This window comes from Neoarius graeffei, chromosome 23 (assembly GCF_027579695.1).
Source record: "Neoarius graeffei isolate fNeoGra1 chromosome 23, fNeoGra1.pri, whole genome shotgun sequence".
Taxonomy (NCBI): Eukaryota; Metazoa; Chordata; class Actinopteri; order Siluriformes; family Ariidae; genus Neoarius; species Neoarius graeffei.
This window is the reverse complement of record NC_083591.1, coordinates 5,666,069-5,684,680: the sequence shown is the minus strand read 5'-3', so window position 1 is coordinate 5,684,680 and position 18,612 is coordinate 5,666,069. Positions and strand designations below refer to the sequence as shown.

The following is an 18,612-nucleotide window of genomic DNA, read 5'->3' as shown; positions in this document are numbered from 1 at the left end:
ATATATTCAAATTGTGCACAGTGACCTATGGGGTCGAGGGGCCTCATCGAGTCGATTAATCTGTTCATTTTTCTAGATGCTTTATTTTTTTCTGTAATTATTTAATTGAAATTAAGAGGCTGTTTTGACAACACTAATAATTTGTTTTAATAATTAATTTTGAGGCAAGAAAGATAATTAGGGTGATGGTATTTAAAAGTAACATTATTAACAGTAATATAATAAACTTGGCATACTGTCCTCAAAATAAACTACTAAATACGTGAATGAAGTATTTAAGTGTTATTTTTAACAAGTCACTAATTTATTTTGAGGCAATAATAATTTAACCCTGAAGATTATAATAAATGCATCACAATTATAAAAATAAATATTAGGATTATTTATTTGTTTGTTTGTTTTTTTAAATTACTTTTTCTTTTGAGGTGAGTAAAATATCTTATTATTAATAATAAACATATTTCCATCCATCACACTTGGCTTAAAATAAATAGAAAGCAGTCAAAAATGTATCATTATAAATGGTTGGGCTTTTTCAATGATCTGTTTATTTTGAGGCAAGGATGATGTTATTAAGTTTTGTGTAATATCGGGAAGTGTCAGTATAAATTAAATGAACTGTACTGGTCCACTTTGAGCTGTACTTTTATATGTATAATTATAAATATTATCTTGTGTACAATTCCACTTTCAAACTTTGTCCTGAGGAAGAAACTGATCTGGCTTTAAGATTAGGAAAAACAAAAAAAGAGCTCTGATTTCTGACACTGAAACAATCCAGTAAGGAAGTGTGTGTGTGTGATTCCTCCACACGTTTCGAGGCGAGTGTGTGGCGATGCAGTTGTACACAGGCCCTCACTGGTGGCTTTTTTTTTTTTTTTAACATGCTAGCCAAGTTCGCCAGACCGTTACATTTACACTACAGACACCTCGTCTGATGGACTGCATTTGGAGTGAAACTTTGAACACCTTTTTGTTTTTGTTTTTAAGTTCATGTTTCTTGCGGCCGAACTGTCACTTATGACGACTTAGGCCCTGTTTACATTATTTCGAATCAGCGGATCATCAGATTAACGTTTTAAAAACGATTCGCGTACACACAGCAACGCCAATACACGATTCGCGTGCACACAGCAACGCCAATACACGGATACGCTAATCACATGACTAATTAGACGGCACGTCACATGATCCCAGTGCATATCGGGCATGCGCAAGTCACTCACTACTTGCAAGTGGAAGGATGGCAAGCGAACACCTTCTCCAGCAAATAAACACACCTGGCTGTGATGTTCATGTTCTCACTGAGTTTAAGCGCCTGAAGGAGGTTGAAATGTGTAAATAAACCTCAGTGCGGCTCAGCGCTTCCTCCTGCGCTCCAAATCACTCCGCCCTGAACAGCGAGTGCCCTCTGGAGGGTGCGCACTCCGGCCCTGCGCAGCTCACAGAGCGCGCGAGTAGTGATTCGGGACTGAGCCGCTGTGTGTGATATCCCAACTCCAGTGAATCAGGAAGGTGGATGTCACAGTGACGTTGTCCAATGACGACGTCAGCTAGAGCTCAGCACAGCGTATCCGCGTATTCTCAATGTTTACACAGCACCGGACCAGACACGAACTGGATTGAATACGTGGGCTCTGGCGGATTCCCGTTTCCCGGCGTTTTAATGTGAACGGACAGTGCATCCGCAAAGAAAACGAGACAGATACGGTCTAATGTAAACTTGGCCTTAGTGAAGTTGTCGATTAGGTTTTCAGCCCTTTAGTTAAATGGTGTATGAACTAAATCCATTGTTGTGACTGAAATTAGAAGACATCTTAAAGGTACACAGAACGACCCCCCCCCCTTTCCCTTCCACGTTCAGTTTTGCTTTGCGTGCCCATTTCAGCCTCATTGTTCTCTCTAAACCCTGGAACGTGTTGTGTGTTTGTATCCCCTCACCCCTGTCCTGTGTTTTGTGTATTCTCTCTGTCTTCATCTCTCCCGGTGTGTCGTGGCCCAGTGTGAGCAGGCTGAGGTCATCCCTGTGCCCGGTGTATGTATTACTCCTTTTCTGTTCCTCATGCTTGTGTGTGTGTGTGAAGGTTTTTTTTTATTATGAGTTTGTTTTGCATGCTGAAGGACTGATGCTCTTTGGGTTTTTTTCCCCCCATTACTGGCTCTGGTGCTCAGTTCCTTTTACCATTCTACTTCCTGTTTGCTTTGGATTGTGCACGTGCTGTGCTACATTTTCAAAATCGCTGCACTCACAGGAATGTTTCTGATAACGCTTCCTGGGTTAAGTCTTTTTTTTTTTTTTCCTTTTTTTTTGTTTTAAAGCAGGCGTAGGTTGTATAGAGGCTTTATGTTCACACATACCAGACATGCACTTGAGACACGGAATAAAAAACCACGTTAACACAATGGAGACATGTTGTTCTTCTTTTGTGTGTATTAGGATGCAGGATGATCTAATTTAATCACAGTATTGCTATTCTGTCACAGTACTCTCTTCTGAGATATTATGGGTATTGTGATATATATGTATATATTAAATAACTAAGAATAATTAAAACTGATTTGAAGTTTTGTGATGTTTTTACATTTTTTTTAAAACAAATTGATCAGAAATAGTTTTCATAAATGTTAACATATTTACATATTTTGTTTTTAAAAATGGTTTGTTTTAAAAATAATTGTTTAGATTGTAAATAACATTTTTAGATTTTTTTTTAACAGACTGATCATAAACCATTAATATTTTGTTAATTTAGTTTTAATCATTTTAACTCATTGTTAATGTGGTTTTAAATCTTCAAAATCTCACTGTTAATTTCTTTAAAGATTTTTACACACTGATTAGAAGCAGTTGATTATTTCAAACTAACTTTTAACTATACTTTTAAAACTGTTTTAAATGGGGAAGATAAAGCTAAGTTTTTGTGCACTTTTAAATCGTAAAACTAAAATATTTATTTTAATTTAAAAAAATGATTAGAAACACCTGATTTCTTGTTCAACTTTTTTTTTTAATCTTTAAAAGTGTCGTGTGTTTGTCTGTTTTTCGGAATTTTTTTCTTTTTCATTTTTCCTCCTTATCCAATGTTTTTAAGTTAAAGTGCCATTTAAATAAATTTTTCACATTTTCTCATGTAGCATAAGATGTAGTGTCATATCTGGCATTCTTTTTTTCTCCCAAATCTACATTGAAAATAAATCAAACGTCTTCACACAATGATTACAAGATATTTTCGTTATAACGCACACCCCTGCTGAAGTTGTACAGCAGCATCTTGCAGTCTGTTTCCCGAATAAAATATCAGCAGGAGAGGTTTTTTTTTTTAATATATATTTTTTAAAAAGCGCATGAGTGTGCGCAGTACGTTTCTCATGTTTTTGTGCTGCTTGTCACTTTTTTTTTTTTTTTGGCCCTTCAGAACTTGGACTTGCTTATTAGTGCTTATTCTCTGACCAAATACATATGCACTCTGAGAAAGCGTAGGCTCACCATCATGTGATTGCACAGCATCCATCTGACCCGCTGTCATCTCCTGTTTGCGTGTGAGCTTTTCCCTTTTTTCCCTTTTTCTTGGAATCTGTGGTGTAGAGCTGGAATGTTGCTGCTGACTGCATTCCTTTTGACATTTTAACATCCACCTCAAATTACTGCAGCTTCAGAAGGTTCTCTTTTAACTCCCTCTTCCTTCCCAGGACACTCATCCTCATCCTGTGTTCTGTCCCTCCAGCCTCCGGAGAAATATCTCCTCCCCGAGGTGAACATCAACGACTACGGAAAGAAGTGTGTGGTGATAGACCTGGACGAGACTCTGGTGCACAGTTCGTTTAAGGTAGGCTTATTCGTTTCATCTGGACCAGCCAAAGGATGCATCCTAGTGCTTCCCTGTCTCGGGTTCTGGTTACCAAGGAACTTTAACGCAGAGCTAGTTATCTAGTGAAGTGCATTAATGCTGAGTAATGAAAATAAGTGAACGCTCCACTTCCTGGGAGTGGTGAGAAGGGAGGATTGTGCATAGCTATAGTCTTTGTCCTCACCTAATAATGTCTTTGACGCTGTTTATTTTCCTCGACATGCCATAAACAGTTTGTATTACGTTCAGGTTTGTCACAGTTTCCATGTTTTATTCAGCTTATAATTTCCTTTGGTGTCACTCCACCACGAAACCTTAATGCAACTGGACTTCCAGTATAAACACAAACAAAAAAAAAGATAAACCAGCCTTCTATCTGTTAAAACATCAACAAATTAAACCTACTTCTCTTCCAGGCAATTAGGACCAAACCATTAATAGTCCAGATGTGCACTCTGTCATTTAAGCCAAACAGACCGGGAGCAGTTCTGTGTTTACTTGCGAACCGAGCACACGTGTACGGACTTTGGTCGTGAGAGGTTGTGTAAAATGTCTGAAAGCGATTGCGATTTTGAAGTAGGAACTCTCCAAATTGAATATCGAGAGGTGAAACCATATATGTATGAACCTATGGCCGTTGCGAGGCAATCGGTGAATGTGGTTCACTGGTTTGACCGTGCGGCCTCGGAATCAGACAGCAACTCGGCCGACTCTGATCGCGGTGACCCCGGACCTCAACAACACTCGCGCCCAAACGATTTATCCTGGTAGTTATGATAAATTCTTACTTTCGTCGTAATACTAAATAAGAGCCCTTTTGGAGAATAATTAAACCGCCCTCCCTAGTGGATATAAGTAACGATTACTTGACAGTGCGCCGGTAGGCCACATTAGCCTGCCGTCCGCGGCATTATACTATTTATAGCCGACTCTAAGCGAGGAAATATCCCTTTGTCTCATTTCCACAATGATTGTACAGGATCCCTCAGGATTCTTGACTTGTCAATTGCAAGCAAAAATAAAAATGTTTACCTCCAATCTTCTCCTTTTTGCTTGAGCGTTGCTGCTCCATTTCTTCTTTGACTGCTTGATTTTGTTTCACACACACAATCCACTCTCTCCGCCTCGTCTCCTCTTCTGGAAAAAAAACAAAACAATTCTCTGGCTTCGCATGCACAATCCACTCTCTCTGCCTCTTCTCCTCCCTCGGAAAAAGGTAAAAACTTCTTCCTGAACCGGTCCCGTTGTTACAGTTCACTACACAACAATAAAGCATAGTTTTTCTTTGGAAATTTCTGAACGCGCGTCTGCACTCAAGTCGAACGGCAATGTAAGCAAACGGAAGTGGACTCAACTCAAGCGCATTGTTTGTCTTGAATGACGTCACGCGCCGAGTGGTCACGAAAATAGCCAAACAAAAATTCGCCACGATCCGCGCTAACTTATTTTAATTATTACTTATTAACAATACTTCTTGGGACCAGAAGAAAATTACAGAGGATTTTTTAACATATAAAGTTTCAAATGTGCATAAAATTAACACCGTTGCCTATGAGCTTTAAGTTTTGCTCTGGATAGCTATGAGCTGAACACGTTCTCACTGTTTGGCTTTCGTTTCATATCTCCGATAACACGCAGTGAATTGGAAAAGTAAGCAAGGTGTTGGAGAAACAAGCTAGCAATGTGTTTCCTGTGTGTCACTGTTGCTATATTTTTAAAAGTTCCTGTTTTCAGCTCAGATTTTTAAAAAATAATAATTTTAACCTCCCCGTTCAGAACACAATAAGAACTAATATATAAAGTCACTTTCTTTAGAAGTTCTTTTAAAAGCACTGCTGAGCGAGGGACTGGGGGGGGGAGGAAGGAAAGAAAAGGAAGAGGAAACAAAAATAGAAGAGGAAAAAATAGTATGCACATGCATGTACAGATTTAGATTATTAATGCAGCTGGCTAAGCTCTGTTTAGTGTATATATGAGTGAGTCAAATGGAAACCTTAATTTTTTTAACAAAAATCTTGCACTTTTTATTGCAAACAGGTATCAAAGTATTTTTCTCTTCAGTGCCAGTGTTCATGACGAGTGTTTAGATTGGGCAAGAAAAACAATTTCACTAAATTCTAACTTGTTGCACTTTTAAGCTTTTTTTTGGGGGGGACTCACCTTCAGATCATGTCCCAAGTTAAATACTCGTCTTTAAACACTATTATCTTGAAGTGAAGTGACAGTCGTCTGTTTGGATCGATATTCTGACCAAATAATCATTTCTGCTCATTTTATATATGCTGCTGAAATGACCGATGAAATGAAGTGAAGTTTAGTTTAAAAAGTTGCTAAGAATTCAGTCATCACTGCTACCCCTAGTGAGATATAAACTTTTCATCCTGCTCTGAGTACGCGTGAACCCTGAGCTTTAGCGTTTGAATACAGCAGAGATCAGCGAAAGCTTCTGAGTGAATGAATCACTGACCTTATCTCGATTTGATCAGATTCAGTTTGTCTGGCCTTTTAATCCTGCTTAGTCGTCTAGCTAATCCTAATGAAAAGAACATTCAGGAGAGGCTGATGGTAGCGGTGACTAAACAGGTATTTTAGGAAGGGAGATTCCTCTCCTCGGCAGATAATTTAAGACGAAAGTCAAAACTGTCCAGGTGGCAAATAGTTACAAGGCATGTGCAGTCTTGAATTCTGTTTTAAATCGAATGTTGTGAGAAGTCCTACTTTGCAAGATATTCCTACCGCGTATTGCTTTCCTCAGGATAATGAAGATGTACTGGATAATTTACTGTGTTCCAGCAGTTATAACTTGTATTATTTTTATCCTTATTCATATTATTGAGCGTTGTAAGCACACAGGCGCCCCCTGCTGTTTGTTAAAGCAACTACTCGTTATATACAGTGCGCATGTTACTCAATTGCACAATATTTTCCAAGTGTCTGTTTTACAACGTGCCGTTTTTTAGAGATGAAATGGAGGGGGTTTTGTTTGTTTATTTGTTTAAATGTGTAATGATTTGTTGTTTATTGTATTTTCTTTCCTCACAGCCTATTAGTAATGCTGATTTCATCGTCCCGGTAGAGATTGACGGCACAGTGCATCAGGTACTATAATCAAAAGTGACTTTGCTTCTTCAAAAGCTCAATTATATTGTACACTTACACTGCTGTGCATAAGTATTCAACCCCTTAATTTTTTTTAAACACATTTTTGAAACTGAAATAGACTACTTTGGGATTATTTGTCCTGAATCTACACAAAACAGCCTGTAATATTGAATTGAAGTGAACAGAACATCTGCGTAGTCTACGAAATGTTCAAATAAGTTGCGATTGCATAAGTATTCACCCTCACCATTGCTGTGAAACTTCTGAATCAGTTGTGTTACAAAAGAAGTCATCGAGGAGGCCCTCTACCCACCTCCGTCAGTCATTTTCAGTGTGTGTCATTTTCTGCTTGTCTAAAAATCCAGCTTTCAGATGGCTGTTACCTTGTTCAAGTAATCCAGGATAGGCTGTATCTGTCCTGGTTGGCCTATTCATGATTACTTGCACTGGGTGGCAGCTTTACATCTACAAACAAGCACTTCTGCTGCCATTAGCGCTGTGTTTACAGAGAGATGAGGACAGGCCTGACTATGCAAAGCACACATCCTGAGTGGATTTGGGTGCGCGTTTGCTCAGAGTCGCAGTAAAGGGTGTGTCTGCGTTTCAGGTGTACGTCCTGAAGAGACCGCATGTGGACGAGTTCCTGCAGAAGATGGGAGAATTGTTTGAGTGCGTGCTCTTCACAGCCAGCCTTGCCAAGGTTTGATCGCCCCGTGATATCCCATAATACCCCTTTTAATAATACAGTTTAGTTTCATACACACGACACAGGAGCTTGCGCTGAGCTCATTTTACCACCTGTGGGCGTTTTTCTGCTGCACGCTCAAAAACATAGTCGACACATGCCTGAGGCTCTGGTTTATTTTTCAACAACTGGAACAGTAAATATTAACCCGCTCATACTGGCTGCAAAGTAAGTGTGTAAAAAATGGCTCGGTGGTTGCTTTATGATTTTTATTTATTTTTTAATTGTGAAATTTGATCAGTGATGCACAATAAAATTCCAACCTTTGATTAAATTCTGCGAAGTGTGTGCAGGTTGACAAATTTATAAAAATTACTGCAAATGAACTAGACTTTTATTCTGATCGTTCTTATTAATGGACCAAAAAAACCCTGAAATGGGCAATTCCATGTAAATGTCAACCTCACCATGCAAAAATAAAGCAACATGTAATACATCAAAACCACTCCCAGAGATATCACCTAGGCCTGTATTTTACAGATGTGAATAAGTTGAACCAATTTGTAACCAACCTAATATGTCACTGTCAGTCTTTCTTTCTTATAATGTAAAACCCAAGCTAAAATCAACTTTGATCATGTACAATTCTATATTATTGCCACAAGCCACAGAAATGTATGCTAAAATCCACAAAACAGCAAAACAATAGCCATCCTAAATATTATTTAAGAACTTTGATAGTTTTAGCTGATATTTAGAGAGTTTTTCAAAGGGTTATGGTGGTTAAATTGCTGATTTTCTAAACATATGCCATGTCTATTTCAGACGCGTCACATCCATAACGCTGACTTTTCCTTCCGAAACTCTGCATGAAATACAAAATATTTTAAACAAAGATTTTTTAATATTCACCTTGGACCCCTCTATCAAATGGATATCTTCATTTCGACATTAGGTTTACAATTTCAGAGTTTGATAAAAATGTACAGTCACCCAAGAAAAGTGATACTTTTTCTGTCACATCCATAACCCATCTTTTATTGGCATTTTCTGGCATGCCCTAGATGTACTATGGGAATTGTTCTTGTTCTATCACTTCTCCAGTATGGTACAGCCTTAAAATATGCAACACCTGTTTAAATACTGGGAGACAGTAAAACATGCACTGGGTCATTTGTTGCCATTTTGAGTTCAAGTGTCACGTCCATAACGCTGGAATTGCTCAAATACTAATATTAAAACCATTAACCAGTCAGCGACAGTGCAGCCAATTCCATCCCCAGTACTATCAGTTCTGGTTAATTTCAGGCTGGCTAGTTTTCCCACCTGACACATGCCACCATTCAGGTTTTCTGAAGTAAGTTTCTGTATTTTGTGCAGTGGAGGGGAAAAAAAAAGGCCTTTTTATAGGAAGTTAGATTTCTCATGATAGTCATCGTGCTGTGAGACTCTGTGGAAATTCACCCTGGTTATTTGTGATTGACCTTTTTTTTTTTTGATCACTTTTTCGTTGTACGCCAGGACTTCTTGATGTGACGTTTGACATGAACCATTTCAGAAGGCTTGTGAATGAGTTGTGAAATCTTCTCCTGCTTTTTTTTCCTCCCAACATCTCCCCCCTCCCCTCTCCCCACCCTTTTCTGTCTCTATGTGGCCAGCATTTGTTTTAGCTGCTAATGCATGGGTAAGTGTCTCTCCAGCCTCCATGACTCGTACAGAATGTGCGCTAGTAATGTAAGCGTGTTAGCCCACAGAGCCTAGAGCCTACACCAGCTTTCACGTCTTGCTCTTTTCAGTCAGGACGCCTCGTGAAGTTTCCTTTTTATTTTTTAATTTTTTTTTATTTTTGCCGTGACCATATCTGACGTCTCAGATGCTGCTTTTTTTTTTTGTATATGTTGTTTAGTTGTACATGGCACAGTAGTTGTTAAGAGTCAAAGGCCGGTGCTTGTAGATTAGCGCTTTCTTTGCTAGGACTCTCGAGCCTGCCTTTGTAATGTCTGATAGGCTGAGAGTCAAACGGCTGTGTGCTTATTAGCTCAGCTTTTCTGATCTAAATGCTCTTGTTTGACTATCTTGATTTGATTTAAATGAAGCAGGTAAGTCCCCTGAGGCTAAAATCACTATGGTGAAGGAGATTTGCATGCGGTTATTTCTAGAAACTGGCAGAAGAACCAGTTCTATTTGCTCTGTTCTTACTGAGGAGAAATTAGCAATACAACCACTTTTAGTGTTACAGAGCCATCCTGCACTCTACTCTACTCTACTAACCCTGTGACCTCCTTCTGTGCTGCAGTATGCTGACCCTGTGGCTGACCTGCTGGACCAGTGGGGAGTGTTTCGGGCGCGGCTCTTTCGGGAATCCTGTGTGTTCCACAGAGGAAACTACGTCAAAGACCTGAGTCGGCTCGGCAGAGAGCTGCACAACGTCATCATCGTGGACAACTCGCCAGCGTCCTACATCTTCCACCCCGAGAATGCTGTGAGCCTCGTCACTCTCACCAGTCTGACTCAAAAACTTGATTTATAGTATTTAGTTCGTAATAATAGTGAGGTGGTGATATTGTTACCATCCTGGATGATCGAACATTCTGAAGTGTTTTATTCCTCTTATACCCCAGCAAGTTCCATGGACCATGATACAGACATGTCTCCTCGCAGAAAACGTCAATCCATACAAGTCCCTATAAGGACGATAACCTATAATAGGGGTCACCAAATTTTTTTCTCTGGGGGCCACATTGTCGTTCCTGACTGTGATGGGGGGCCGGGGTGGGGTCAGCTATATAACATAGAATTGTATGACCCAGACAAATCTGACCACCAGCAGGCCTCATTGTGTAGTAGAGATTACTAGCCTGGCACAGCCATCCCCACTACTATATCCACACTACTATATCCACACTACTATGGAGCACTTGCATGTGACGTCACAGCCGATCCAGATTGTGACAGACGCCATCTTGTCGGTCAAACGCCATATTCCGCCTTCTACTTCTACTTCTGCTTTTACTTCTACCTTTTCTTCTGGAAAAACCTACTATATACAATTCTACTACAGTGGCTGCGGCTACAAGCTCTCCCTACCCGTGCACGTTTTTTATGTTTTTTGTGTGTATTTTTGCGTGTTGTTCGTCTGTATCGGACTTCAATATCCACTACAGCCGTATGGACTTACTGGACATTGGTTTCCAGCAGAAAATGACGGTTTGTAGCGATTTCCATCGCATGCACAACATTCCGGACGAGGAAAAAGAAAAAAAAACATTCCGGACGAGATAGCGAGACCAGCGGGGTCTCCGTGGATTGTTATCGGAAGCAAAGCGAAGGAGGCGGCGCCGGGAGCGGAAGCAAAAGCGAGGCTACAGGCAGAGCCGGCCTGTTGACTAAGCTCAGAAAACAGCCACTCAAACCTCCACTGCCAAGCCTCTACCTCTCCAACGCCAGATCCATGTAAACAAGACGGACGATTTGGAATTACAGCTAGAATTACCTTATTCTATTCTATAATCGGCTGGTCAGTGCTATACTCAATACTTAAGTGACTTACCCGTCCAATGAGGATTCTTGTTTACAAGATGCCACATCTGAGTCGCTGACAAATCCTGAATTTCTGTAAAGATAACTGTCCAGAGATTTATAAGCACGCAGTGCTTCACCACTGAACAGCGAGGGAAAGTTAATGAGGTAATTATACACGTCCGGGTATTCCGCTGGCAGTTCAAAATCCGGTCGTGAAAACTCCGTCCGGTAAGCCATAAGGGTCACAAATCTGTAGATCGTTTATTTTAGACATATATCTAGTTATCTGTTCATTAGAAAAATGAGCCGTGTAGTCCGTCGGTTGAAATTGATCCATTCTGTACACGAGTGCAGCAGCATTCAGCTGTGTTTTTGACCGACAAGATGGCGGTTGTGTACTTTCCGGTCACGTGACTGCAAGATCTCTATATCCCCACTACTATATCCACACTACTATATCCACACTTGATTCCTGGCACACATTTGTTTACCTTTACTAGTGGTTTGCAAAAGTAGTAATCGAGTCTTCACACTGTTTTAATTTGAAATACCACAGATATTCCATTTATTTATTTTCTAATAAAAATAACATCAAAGCTGTCAAGGTAAGAAACATCTGCCTAGTTGAGGTGATTGACACTGGCAAAGGTGAGTGAAAAATTATAAATTGTAGGTAGGCCTGTTCATATTATTAATAATATTAATAATAATTGTGTGCAGCACTTAATAAAGGTCAAATAAATAGGCCTATAAAATAAATACATTTAAAAAAACAGTGAAATTATAATATGATCAATAGATCACAGCAGATGTGCTGTGTCCTGCACGTCATTGCTCTCATCCATGGCCAAAGCAAAAAACTCGAATTCTGACGCTTTCTCATTCAGCTGGTCATACACGTTGTCCCCCAAATCTTCGGTTCGCCTGGTCATAGTAGGTGCGGAGAGACTCACCGCATTGAGCGCATCCTTGTCGGGACACACCTCCTCGGCCACAGCAAGCATGCATACTTTAACAAAGTCCCCATCAGTAAACGGCTTTCCATGGGTAGCTAGTAGGTGAGCTACCTTATAGCTAGCTCGGACAGCAGCCTGGTTGATCTGGGTTTGGCGAAGGAATACATTCTGTTCTGCAGCCAGTCCGCATTTCATGCTCCGAATCCTGTCTTCTCTTGTTTGCCCTCGCAAACTAGCATACTCTTTGTGGCGGGTTTCGTAGTGACGACGCAGATTATATTCTTTGAAAACCGACACACTTTCTTTACATACAAGACAAACTGCACGGTCCTTACACTGAACGAGAAAATAATTGGTGGTCCACTGTTCTTTAAAAACTCTGCACACTCTGTCAGCTTTTCGCTGACCGCTAGCCATTTTGCTGTCCTGAACACTGACAGTTCTCTGCGCGTGCACTGCCTGTCACTGCTTGATCGCGAGCATATGACGAAAATTCGGAAAATGTGAATAGTTCATTTTATAACTAAATATCAATTTTAATTGATAAAATCAACAAAATACAAGATTCAGACATGTTATTATTTGCCAAAAAGCAATTTAAAAAAAATAGGCCATGACCACTTTTGGGGATTGCCTCATAGGGCCGGTTCAAGTGGTGGGGGGCAGAGGGGCCGGTCAAAGGGGGGTGGTGGGCCGGAGTCGGCCCGCGGGCCGGAGTTTGATGACCCCTGACCTATAAGAACAAATGCTTAGAGCTGCTATTAGAGAAAATTTAATCCACACTTTTTGACCAATCAGAATGGAGAGTTCAACAGCGATGAAGAAACAAGATTCTCAAGTCTTTCCTGACGGGCTTAGCCTGGCAAGCCAGACTAAATGTGAATATTTAGCCCATGTTTACATTAGACCGTATCAGCGGATCATCAGATTAACGTTTTTAAAACGATTAGCGTGCACACAGCAACACCAATACACGATTCGCGTGCACACAACAATACCAATACGCGGATACGCTCGGCTCCGCAGGTATCCTGCGCTCTAAATCACTCCGCCCTGAACAGCGAGTGCCCTCTGGAGGGTGCGCACTCCGGCCCTGCGCAGCTCACACAGCGTGCGAGTGAAGCACACTAGCAGTGTTTTCGGGACTGAGCCGCTGTGTGTGTGATCCCAGCGCATATCACTTAACACTTGCAAGTGGAAGGATGGCAAGCCTAAAGACAATCATAACTACACAATGGGCAGTATTTGCATCAGTATTTGCAGTATTTTCATACTTTTATACTCTTTAATGAAAGGTGGTACAAGGCGGAAGTCCGCGCCGTTTTTCAGCAGTCGCGTCACATGACCAACGCCAGCGAATCAGGAAGGTGGATGTCACAGTGACGTTGTCCAATGAGGACGCCAGCTAGAGCTCAGCACAGCGTATTCGCGTATCTCAATGTTTACACAGCACCGGACCAGACACGATCTGGATTGAATACGTGGACGCTGGCGGATTCCCGTTTCCAGGTGGTTTAATGTAAACGGACAGTGCATCCGCGAAGGAAACGAGACAGATACGGTCTAATGTAAACGTAGCCTTAGTCTGGCCTCGATCCGTAGACATTTCCGACGGGGGTAGGAGGAACAAACCACTGTCTTTCAAACTGTCTCTGTGCGTATAGGCCAACGCTCTGACCAATCAGCGCAACAGTGACTGTGACGTAGTCAGAGCGACAGAAAGCAGTGGGGGAGACCTTGAAATAAATAATTTTTCAAAATGCGTATTAATTAATAAACAGGTTCTAGATATTAAGAAGTTTGGAGATAATGACCACAAGTTTGGAGTCTGTACCACATACACTTCTCCCCCCCCCACCCAAGTGTTTTTCAAGGGTTTGCTTAAACTGTTTTTGAGAGTTTTTGTTTAGTGAAATCATTTCCATTGAATTTAAAATAACGGGAAAATAAGAAACAATCAAAAAGTTATGTTTCAAAGCTGTTTATTAATTCTTCGTACTGCACAAACTAACCCCATCCTTTTGGCTACCAGCGGAGCCAGCTGGTAGATCAGACTTTTGCCATAGCCGGTCGGCAAAACAGCGAAAACGTTCTTCTTGAAAAGGAATGAGCGGAGAGCCTCTTCCTGCTCATGTTTCAACGAAAACTCCAAGTCTAATTCTTCTAAAACTGATTCCAAAGCGGAGTCAAACGTGCGCTGTTCACTAGCCGTAGCCATCTTTGCTGCTGCGCTTTCTCCAGCGTCGCGCAGCTTTGTCGTCACTCCTGCAAAAGCCCGCCCAAAGAATCCAAACAAAAACCTTGCGTTGTGATTGGCGGGCACGATTTGATGCCCGGGGTGTTTTTGTTTATATGGTGCGAGGCTAGACCCATTCGCTAGGCAAAAATATTTTTGGCCGCTAGGCGGGTGGGTCTAGTTTACTAGGCTATGACGGGCTATTAAAGAAAAAAAAAAACCCGCATCGTTGCTGTGTCTGTGAAGGAAGACAGTTCTTGGCATTGCTTAATGAACTTATGTTTGTGAGATGAGCGACATGAGTATAAATTAATTTTTGTGCACAATCTGTTTTAATGTGAATTTAAGTGTTGAGCTGTACCAGATCTTTTAACCCTGTGCGTTTTGCTCCACAGGTTCCTGTACAGTCATGGTTCGATGATATGACCGACACCGAACTGCTGGACCTGCTTCCATTCTTTGAAGGACTGAGCAAAGAAGAGGACGTGTATGGAGTTCTGCAGAACCTCCGAGGCAGGTAGCAAGCTGCACCGTCCTGCCTTACGCGGGCACAGACTTCACCTCCCAGCAGCCCACTGCTCACTACACAGGAAGTGCAGACGTCCCCGCCCCCAATCCCACGTCTGCGGCCCACGCAGCGACGAACATCCACTACAGACCTTTACTGCTCACGAGAGACCCACTTGCTTAAGTGCTTAATAATAAACCAAAAAACGCCAAAACCCTTCTTTTCCCTTCCGAAACGAGAGAATCCAGATCTTTGGGTTGTTGCTATGCAGGCGTTACAGGACTGTGGGTTTTCTTTCCTCTTTGCTTACCCAACAAAGTGCCTTTTTTGAATGTCATTTTTACTGGGAAAACATTTTTGTACGTGAAAATATTTCCAGAGATTTTCAGAATTCTACTCTTTGAAAACAGAGGCAGGTTGTTATTGTTTTTTCTCTCCTGGTGAAGGCAGTGTTATTGAGGCTGGAGGTTTTTTTTTTTTTTTCCTCTTAATCATCTCCATCAGTGTTCCTTTTGCTTTCACTCATGCGGTCATATAGACGCGTGCATTTTTGTCTGCCTTGTAAAAGCAAAGGTGTTTGCACTTGGTTTGGTTTCTGAGATGAGGAACAATCTGAGACTGCAGATTGTCGTAATTGTGCCAATGAATCGCTGCATCATTACATGCTGAGGCTTTTTTTTTTCCTTTTCTTCCTCTCCCCTGTTGCTGAATTTTAGCACAGGTCCTGCGATGGTACAGAAAATGCTGACAATCGTGTCTGGCTGTTTCAGAGCGCATCGGGTAGATGGTTATGGATAAGCTGAGTTTGTGTTTTAAAGCTGGTGCAGATCCCGTTACTCTAATTTGTGAGTGAGATGTATCCTGGTCATTACAGGATCCACAAAATTGCCAATGTGTCCCTCAGGTGTTTATTTACTTTCATGTCATTGCATCAGTTTATAATCCTGTTCTATATTTAACCAGAGCTGCAGTTCTTTCTAGAACTCTGATGAAGCTACTTGTTCAAAGTAAGCAAGACAGCTTGACGCACATGCCTGTCGTTCTTTTCTTTTTTTTTGTTTAACCGTTACTTTGCTTTTATTTCTCATCACTTAAGCGTTTGAACTCATTCTGAGCTGCGACATACGAGACTTTAGTACCTCACCGATCAGAGAGAAAGCGAGCACATGTATGCTCTTGGTTGCGCAGGGTTAAATAAAGGTCCGTGTGGAGCCTGTCTTACCATGGTGCCTAGGAGAGGAGCAGTGGCGTATCCGAGCCGCCACCCATGCAATAGCCTCTCTGTTTTTTCCTATACACTAAGCCTGTTTGCATTAATTTCCCATATTTACACACGTTATTTATTCTTTTGCACTGTTCTTCCCTCTCTCTCTGCTCCACAGAAGAGTTTTTCAGTCTGCGGATGTATCAGTATTTAATTTCACACACACACTTTCATACTACTATGCCGTTTCTGCTTTGGTATAAAATAAAACACTGCCCTTTCATAGATTTCTTTACCTCATGTCCCCCCCCATATTAAACAAGTTGTCAGAGGTGGAGCACTTTGTGTTGGTCAAGAATTTTTTCTACTAATATTTAAACTAGTTAGCGGGTCAGGATTGTTTCGAATTGCTAAGCATTACATCCACTTGGGGTTCTGTCTTTTTATATATGTTTTTTCCTTATGTAGACAGACTCTCTGAAACTTGAGAGGACGGTGCCACGTTTGCAGTACATTTCAAGGTGATGTGATCCATGGTTTTGTTGCAAATTTTCTTCCAGACTCTGACACTATATTAAAGCACCTTTTTAGGAAAAAGAAACGACTCCTGTTTAATTCAGGCTCATGTTCAGAGGGAACCAGGTCCTACAGTGGATTTAAAGCAAAAATGTAAAAAAAAATTCCCTGCTTGCTTCATCATTTATTAACCAACTGCTGACAACTTGCATGTTTAACTGTATTAAATGGTTCATACATATCTCCAAAGTATGTCTTTCAGTAGTACAAAGTGTAAGCAGGCTGGAGAGGGTCAGTGAGTTGTGTGACAACCTTCAGTCAGAGAAAGTGTACAAGACCATAGTAAGAGCAGCAAGGTTGGATGGCTTGGAGGTGCTGAGATTCTCATTGGGAAAAGAATGTTCCTGTTGTATGTAGTGAAGGGACAGAAAGATGATCTGCAAATGTGTAAGTAGTAGGGCTGTAACGATATACCCAACTCACGATTCGAATCGTGATTTTTGACCCATGATTCGATACACCCATGATTTTTTTTTTAAATGTTTTTTTAAAAGTAGTAAATTTGACTTAACATTTACTTACATTAACTATTTAATAATTCAGACCACTGCAGAGAATGAATAATATGTATGCAAAAATGAACAAATGTATATCCAAAGATGGTTTTATTTCTCAAAATAATACTGTTGAGCCCGAAGCTCTGTTTTTTCGGTTCTAAAAGTGTCATTTTTCCAAATCGTGTAAATCCATTAAGATTTTTTTTGGGGGGGGGTGGCTCTCACTCTCTCACTCTCATAGGGCCAATGATTTGTGATCGCAGAAAACAGATGGAAATTACGGAATTATGGTGAAACATTGCTCGTGTGTCAAAATGTAACTGCCGCAGAAGGCTTCCGCCCAAGCAGACATGCCTTCAGTGTTGCCAGATATTGCTAACGTTTTCCACCCCAAAATATGTTCAAAACCAACCAAAAAGCACCTAAACCTGCCCAATCTGGCAACACTGCATGCCTTTCCGGTCAAGTGATTGGCTTGTGGCACACCTAGCCAGCCAATGAGCTGCTTGTTTACAGATTCGCTCCCCGCGTCGCAACCAGAATGGCGACCGCTTAAAAGAAATGAATGCTCTGCCAGTGGCGAGTGTGGACGTTGCGTGACTCGCAGAAGATTGTTGCAGGTCAGCGAAAAAAACGACTTACTAGATATTTTTTTATAAGTAATGCAAGTTTAAAATGTAATTTAAATAAAAAGTATTCATAAATTGAAGTTTGGAAGCGCCTCTGTTTTTGGGCTGAGAAGTTTGAAAGGGTGTATCGTGATACGGATCGTGGCTCTGCGTATCGCGATTTCGATACGCATATCGTTACAGCCCTAATAAGTAGACTATCCATTTGAACACCTAGTTTTATTCAGCCTGGGTTGACTTGGAGGGGAGAACCCCACAATATTGAATCACTAAAGAGATACCCTCAGGTGACAAACATTTCAAAAATGGTTAAAAAAAATGCTAAAAGAATAAAAACAAAAGGAATTTGGTGAACCTCAGGCCTAATGTACATGGATTTTTCTGAAAATGTCAGTTTCTTTTCCATAAGCTAATATGCAGCTTGACCTACCACCATGCAGAGAGGGGCATTTAGTTCTGCTCACATGGTTTGTACCTTCTTAGACAGCACTGTTGATTAAATATTTCATCCTGATGGGTATGGGTTCTCTCAGGATGACTCCACCCTCACCAGATCTCAGCTTAATGCTTTGATGGAGTGCACAGTTTTAAGTGAGGGGAAAAAATGTTTGTTCATGATGGTGCAGTTCCAGAAACTCATACAGGTCAATGCTATGGCAGATGTCCTGGTGCCTTGTGGTATTGGACTTCAGTCCAGTTGTTCCTACTTTCTAGGACCACATTCATGCAAACTTGTACTCTGATGCTATGAACAAATGGCTCTTCTCCATCCTTGATGATTTTATAGGAAACACCTGGCTCCATTATTAAAATGGAATCAAAAGCGTCTGCTCCATGTCCAGTTTCAGC

At 41.0% G+C, this 18,612-nt stretch overlaps 1 protein-coding gene across 2 annotated transcripts in view; it reads left to right on the top strand.

The window, feature by feature from the left end:
* Nucleotides 1–16,662, top strand: part of ctdsplb (CTD (carboxy-terminal domain, RNA polymerase II, polypeptide A) small phosphatase-like b) — a 28,075-nt gene extending 11,413 nt beyond the window's left edge. Inside the window, exons 3-8 of one of the 2 annotated variants that reach the window (XM_060905648.1) lie at nucleotides 2,003–2,035; nucleotides 3,726–3,827; nucleotides 6,891–6,947; nucleotides 7,558–7,650; nucleotides 9,932–10,117; nucleotides 14,745–16,662. In XM_060905648.1, the coding sequence (XP_060761631.1) occupies nucleotides 2,003–2,035; nucleotides 3,726–3,827; nucleotides 6,891–6,947; nucleotides 7,558–7,650; nucleotides 9,932–10,117; nucleotides 14,745–14,870 (597 nt within the window). In that variant the 3' untranslated portion in view covers nucleotides 14,871–16,662. The remainder of the gene's footprint in view (nucleotides 1–2,002; nucleotides 2,036–3,725; nucleotides 3,828–6,890; nucleotides 6,948–7,557; nucleotides 7,651–9,931; nucleotides 10,118–14,744) is intronic. The other variant, XM_060905649.1, reaches the window with a different exon arrangement.
* The last annotated feature ends 1,950 nt before the right edge of the window (nucleotides 16,663–18,612 follow it).